This window comes from Semicossyphus pulcher, unplaced genomic scaffold, assembly GCF_022749685.1.
Source record: "Semicossyphus pulcher isolate SPU_LCO1_2020_fin unplaced genomic scaffold, fSemPul1.0.p SCAF_19, whole genome shotgun sequence".
In the NCBI taxonomy this organism is placed as follows: Eukaryota; Metazoa; Chordata; class Actinopteri; order Labriformes; family Labridae; genus Semicossyphus; species Semicossyphus pulcher.
In genome coordinates this window covers 21,813,955-21,821,201 of record NW_027211692.1, presented here as the reverse complement: position 1 = coordinate 21,821,201, position 7,247 = coordinate 21,813,955, and the positions used below count along the sequence as shown (strand labels likewise).

Here is a 7,247-nt window from a genome sequence, read left to right as displayed (position 1 = left end):
ACAGTCAACTCAAAGTCTGTGTCTACTCGGTCTCAAGCGTAAACATGCAACTAGAAGCAGCTGTGAAGAACTTTCATTTAGTGTGCATCAAAAATGTGTTATGTTCTTTCTCTTTGTTGATCCTGCCCTGTACACGTGTTTGTAGTGTTATCTAAGGGGAAATGTCATCTTGCTTTCTTTATTGAGGCTTATGTACAACACACACACTCAGGGAACATGTAAATATAGGCTCTTTGGGTCTTTGTGCTGTAAATCACATTGTTAGCACCAATTAAAAACTCCTCTAAGGAGGTTTAGGTTCTTTTATATATAATGTAGGATAACCAGGTGTAAACCAAATGTATGTTATTATCCTGACCTGCCAAACACTTCTTACAGTTCTGAATAGCACATTTTCACTTGTGTCCATAGACAGCACAAACCTGTCATTTTTGTGTGTAGTAGGATGTTGACAGTCATGGGGTAACTGCTTATGTTTACACAGATTTTCTGTTCGTACAAAAATTATAAACCTATGGCTCAATATTTTTTGCAGCCATACAAATAGCCTACTTTTTATTCAGTGGTAAGTAATAAAGTCACCAAATCACATATTAGAACTACATTGTATTGGACAAGAAAAAAATATAATAAACCCTATGTGCCTCCAAAGAGAACTCTGTGAAGTCTGATACAAGCCTTTCTATTTCTCTATCTCCATCAAGCCCTGGCGTCTTTGGTTACAGTGGGACATTCAAAAGATAAAAGTGAGAGTACTTGTAGAAATTATACAGTTGTTCCCATCATTGAAGGTGCAGAGTGCAGTGGTCAGACTAAAACCAGGTCTTGCATGTACAGATGAGAAGCTGACGAGAAGACGAGAAGATGAGAAGATGACACTGTTATTTTCTAATTTCAGTATGGTTGTGTGGTAACAAAGTAGACCTATATTTGATTGCTGGAAATTATCATGACTATACATTTGGATCTAGTTATTTATATTATTTATAATTTATCTATTATTATCACTATTTATTATTATTTATAGACACACCACAATAATTTCTTGGCAGCTGAAAAATACATGTTACTGTTTGTTGCCTATTATTATACACATTTGGAATATGAGTATATAAAAAGAGCCACTCAGGCCAAATGAAATGATAGAGCAATGTACTTATTACAATGGTAATATGTTGTATTATTGTTATTATTTTGCTGTTGTCATGCTAACAACAGCAGTGGGGCGGCTGTGGCCAAGTGGTAGAGTTGGTCGTCCTTCAATCGGAAGGTCGGCGGTTTGATCCCCAGCTCCCTCAGGCTACATGTCAAAGTGTCCTTGGGCAAGACACTGAACCCCAAATTGCTCCCAGTGACATAGCCAACGGGAATGAATGTTATTGGCAGTTGGGCACTTTACATAGCAGCCTCTGCCATCCTTGTGTGAATGTGATATGTAGTGTAAAAGCAGCTTTGAGTGATCGCAAAGACTAGAAAAGCGCTATATAAGTACAGTCCATTTACCATTTACCATTTACCATTATCTTAAGCCATGTTGCTGTTTATAACCTTCAGGCCAGGGTAGAGGATGGGGACCTCTGATGGTGACTTTGAAGATGCTCTATTTGGCTGGACTATGCTAACTAAACACAACTTAAAATTATATCACTTAATTAAAAAAAAATCACAAAAAATCTACAATTTTGAAAAGAAAATCGATAAACAGGAAATAAGTAAACCAAAATCTGTGATGTAGAGATTTGAAATTCAGCCCAAATTTGTCTAAAAGAAATTAGATTTTCTTTTTTAACTACCTAAAGGTTAATTTAGAGTTAAGACTTGCAAAAAAATTTCTGGACTCTTTGATATAAAAAAATAATGAAATTATATAAGAATGTAGATTTAAGTTAAATTGTAATTGCGAAACCTTTGAATTGGTTTTGTCGCTTTTTCAAGTTTGGATTCTGAGTGACAAAAGGAGAAAATGGCTCCGTACTTCCGTTTTCTCGTTTTTGGTCGAAACTGATAAAACGAGCCGTTTTCAGCAGTTTCGTTTTGGGTTATTTGATCACAAAACGGATTATCCGATGGTACCCAGACCGACCTATTTGGAGTGAATCCATTATGAAGAAAAACAATATCCTTACAGTCAAATGCTATAAATTACAATCAATCATAATGGTGAAATAAGTTAAAATATTCTATTAGGCAGTTATTACAGCAATAGCAGCATTTCCACAAAGGTCAGGGCTTACATAGTTACATTTAAGTATATCATTTAGTATCTCTCACTTGTAAATACTGTTGCAAATTTTGTATATAAATATAATTTGTGCATACCGTTACATATTTTTTCTCCACTTAGGCTATTAATATATTGCTATTATATAATTGCTATTATTTATGTTTTAATGTTATTATTTCACAATGCTGTAAGTGCTGCCACTGCACATCCTGCATGTGTATGTGACTTAAATTGACTGGGCTCTGTCCTAATCATGTTACTTCTCTCTCCTCTGCATTGTGCAGAACACATCCAGGCCACTGTGTGATAGATGCTGATGGATGGTAAGATAGAAAGATAGATAGATAGATAGATAGATAGATAGAGTTGAGAACAAAATTATTAGAGATTTTTTGAAATTTATTTTCAAAAATTTCCCATGTGCTGTTAAACAGATCAATGCATTTTGTAACACAGCTTTTCCAAACATCCTAGTTTTATTTTGGATGCTTACATTATTTTTACTTTGCACACAGAAACATGCTAATAGTCAGTTGTGTATCCTTTTAGCTGGATAACAGCATGCATTCGTTTTTTGTAGTTTGTAACAAGTCTCTGACACATCTACTGAGGAATCCTAGCCCATTCTTCTTTGGCAAATCTTTGAAGCTCCTCCAGATTTGATGGTCTTCTGGCATGGACCCTGGTCTTCAGTTCACCCCACATATTTTTAATAGGATTCATTGTCAGGGCTTTGTGCAGGCCAGTCAATAACGTTCACTTTGGTTTTCTGGAGGGAGTTCTTTACCAGGAGCGACGTATGTTTTGGGTCGTTGTCATGTTGGAAGACAAAGCGACGACCCAGACCCAGTTTTGCTGCATATCCTTCTTTCTTCATGATTCCTTCAACCTTGATGAGATTCCCAGTTCCAGACGCACTGAAGCATCCCCACAGCATGATACTCCCACCACCGTGTTTAACTGTGGGGACGGTGTTCTTTGGGTTATACGCATCTCCGTTCTTTCTCCAAACATAAGTAACATCTCTATGGCCAAAGAGCTCTAGTTTGGTCTCATCTGACAAAAGAACACGCCTACAGTATGTGATAGAAAATTCATTTTCCTGAACCCTGAAACTGTTGTATAACCTAGAATAATTCTCTGTCAGCACTGCATGCTGTTTGCATATAGGAAAAACAAGTCTAAAAGTCCCGATCAATACAGATGTCTGCATATGAACTGGCTAAACAAACATTGGCTCACACAGTATGCATAATCTTTCTCCAGATTGTCCTTAGCATACTTCAGTCTGGCTTGAAGGTGTCTCTTCTGTAGAAGTGGAGTTTTTCTAGGCCTGCATCCTTGCAGTCCATTTCTGTGCAAGGCTCTAGTGACTGTCTTGTCTGACACTACAATTCCTTACTTGGCTAAGTCATTAACTAGTGTTTTGGTAGTTGTTCTAGGGTCTTTAGACATATCTCTCATTAGTTTTCTCTCCAGAGTCTTTGAAATCTTTCACTTCCTACCTCTGCCAGACTTGTTCTGTACTGTGTGGCTCTCTCTGAATTTCCTGATGATGGCTCAATAAAAAGTTCAGTTCTTAAGGGGGCTAATAATTTTGACCCTGGTAGTTTTTGGTTTTTGTGAAATAATTTTGTTTCTTTGTGCAAAGTAAAATAATGTAAGCATCCAAAATAAAACTAGGATGTTTGGTAAAGCTGTATTAAAAAAATCATTGATCTGTTTAACAGCACTTGGGAAATTTTTGAAAAACAACTTACAATTAATAACTAATAATTTTGACCTCAACTGTAGATACTTTATTGATCCCGAGGGAAATTTAGGCATCCAGTAGCTTACAAGACATATGAAATCACACTTCTGTCAACCCAACCCCCTACCCAACCCATGGGTCAAACTATAAAATCAAAATACACACCAAATAATTTTTCTCAAACATGGTTTCTGTCATTATAGCTAGTTATTATCATGCTGATTTACATGCAAGTGTTCATTTTTCTGACAGGTTTATTTTTAATTAATTATTTGATGGACAGCTCTGTTGACAAATCCGGCTACTGCAGCCAATCACATCTGGATTAGCAGAGTGGAGGAAGAGGAAACGTAACAAAAACAATCACTACAGAACTGCCCATCTTACTTTCTTACTATAGTGACCTGAAGATAGTAACACGCCACCCACCTCATTTTTAGACCAACACGCAAATTAGCACTCACATGGGCCAATGTTAATTTGCTATTTACACCTGGCATTGCGTTAGGTGGAAAAAAGCAATGGCACGCATGCTATGGTGCTTTGCACTGAGTGTAAGATAGGGCCTTCGGTAATACCTAAACAATTCCTCAAGCCTCAGATGCCTTCTGGAAAAATTTATAGATGAAGAACCTCTATTTTGATGGCATGTACTGCACTCTCTGCACCTTAATTACATTGAAACTACATTTCTTAATCATGACACACACACAGATTTTACGGACTGTAGCGTTTGCTCTGTTCACCTCTTATAATCCGCTGCTGTGTCTCTATGGAAGCATAATCCCCCCCCTCTTCTTTAACTGCTGGTGTCTCTCTCTGCTCTCTCTCTCTTTCTTCATCATAGTTGTTGTCTATCTATATGGCATAGAAGAATGCTGTGGGATCAAATTACAATGGCCCGCTAGCTAAACAACAGTAGGCTACCTACAATCGTGATAAATCCACAATAATTGAGAATTTACACGACAGACTGACTTCTTATGTACCCTTCCTTCCTTCTATTGAGCAAGCACAACAGATAGAGTTGCGTTTCTTCTATTTGGACCTAAACACACTGTCATGTCTCTTCTCTTCCCGTTGAAACTGTCAGGCAGTGGCTGGTGAACTTAAGTGGTTGAGCGACTGAGAAAGCAGTAAATCGAATGGAGCAGGGAGGTTATCAGGAAACTTTTAGTTCCGGCAGTAGGATTTAAATTTACCATATTCTGGACTACATTTAAAACTTTTGAGGTTGTGAGGCGCCCCTCAGAACGTCGCACCCTATAGGTGACCGTCTGTATCGCCATGCCTTTCGCAGGTCCTGGATCTTCCATAAATCATCCATAAATTTCCCCCCTTACAGACCTGATTTAAATCTTGCAATAACAGGTTTAGAAACAGATATTATCACACAACCCTATTTACTTCCATTTTTCAAAGGCATCTGTCTATCGTATTGTAATCCGCTTGTTGAGGCCTTTTACTGACAAAATTTTTAAAAGGAAAACAAGTCTTCTCAAAGTACACGAAGTATAAATGAAGCACAAAAAGTAATGCATTTTTTTAACGAGTCCCGAGCTGTGATCATGCGGACTTGTTGTCTGGCTGGCTGGCTGGCCAGTGCGTTTTTGGCTCCACACCACTTACAATCAGTGAATCTTTCATTTGAAGGCTCAGAGGAGCGCTCTGATCAACGGACAGTTTAAGGATCTCTAAAATGGAGGATTTGAAAACTTCGAGCCGATTTTTCTTCAAGTCGTCATTCAGCATCAACAGCCTGTTGTTCAGACGAGAAGGAGTGATGGGTGATCAAGACTCTCCTTCTCAGTCCAAAAAACAAGGACACGTACATCTAAAGAAATGCAGTCAAGAGGAAAAGTTTGACACTGAGAAGGACTGTGAAACACCCAAAAAGTACACTGGGCCAGAGACGAAACCGGCCACTTCGCCTGGGAAAAGAGAATCAAAAAAGGGGGAGTCACAGATGCGCGGAGGCGAAAAAGGAAGCGTTGAACCTGGGAAACCTCCTTTCAGTTATAACGCTCTCATCATGATGGCGATTCGCCAAAGCCCGGAACGACGGCTCACGCTTAACGGCATCTATAAGTATATCATGTACAACTACCCATACTATCGACAGAACAGACAAGGATGGCAAAATTCAATCAGACATAACTTGAGTCTGAATAAGTGTTTCGTCAAAGTGCCGCGCCACTATGAGGATCCGGGTAAAGGCAACTACCGGATGCTGGATCCTTGCAGTGACGACGTCTTCATCGGCGACACATCAGGAAAACTCCGGCGCAGGGCCATGGCTAGCGCCAGGGCCAAGCTTGCACTTAAAAGGAGAGGAGGCCGACTATTATCCACCGGCCCTGCAACCGGCGTGACCTTGGCCGCAGCGGGTTCATGTAACTGGCCAGCACCGTTTCTGCCTCTTCAAACACCAGTGCGCACCCATCTTGGCACGGAGACTTATCCGTCAAGCTTCCCTAACTACGCCACATCGCTCTTTTCACAACGATCCAGCTTGAGTGTAACAAGTGCTGCAGACGCCGACCGGTCCATGCAGACGCACCGGGAGATGTCTTACATCGGAGTCAGTTGCGCGCAATCGTTTCGTCATCAGATTGGCACTGCCTGTGCCGCTTTCTCCACATCAATCCCTGCACGCACACTGCCACTGTCCGATCCATGCTATTTTAACATGATCTCCGGACAAGCCAGCTGCTTTTACTATCGCCAAATACCATGCGCCGCCACGTTTAGCCCGAGCCAAGACGAGCGCGCTAGATCAAATACGTTTCCGGGGCAATTTTTATCCAAGACCGGTTTCTTGGATTATGGGGGAGGCTGTAATAAAATGCCAAATTACTGCCCTCAAGTAAGTTCAAGCCCTCCTTCCACGTGGAACTCATTGTATGATTTATAACGCTGTGAATTTAGATTATGTCTGAATTTGTTATTCTAATAAATATCAGTCCAACAGCAGATATGGTCAAAAACGTATTCTTAAAGTTGTAGTTAATGACCATTTGATATGCACCTGTCAACTGAAACCGCATTCCTGTTGAGAGACAATGTTCCCTACTTTTCCCATGAAGTATTTTCCACACGTGTATGTACTTGCCAATATAAAAACAAAAGAGTTTGCGTGCATGTCATAGTTTTAGGCGTTTATCTGAAATAATGCTACTGCTAAATACCGATCTCATTTATTATTCGCCAGCATGATGACCAAGTCCTTCAAAAAGCTATATGTTGCTGAAGTTGTAGCTTGTATGAGCA

General features: G+C 39.7%; 1 protein-coding gene across 1 annotated transcript; it reads left to right on the top strand.

The window, feature by feature from the left end:
• The first annotated feature begins 5,676 nt into the window (after window positions 1-5,676).
• On the top strand, window positions 5,677-6,891 carry foxg1c (forkhead box G1c). The gene has a single exon (XM_069669051.1). It carries the CDS (start codon window positions 5,677-5,679, stop codon window positions 6,889-6,891), a length of 1,215 nt encoding a protein of 404 aa, XP_069525152.1.
• The last annotated feature ends 356 nt before the right edge of the window (window positions 6,892-7,247 follow it).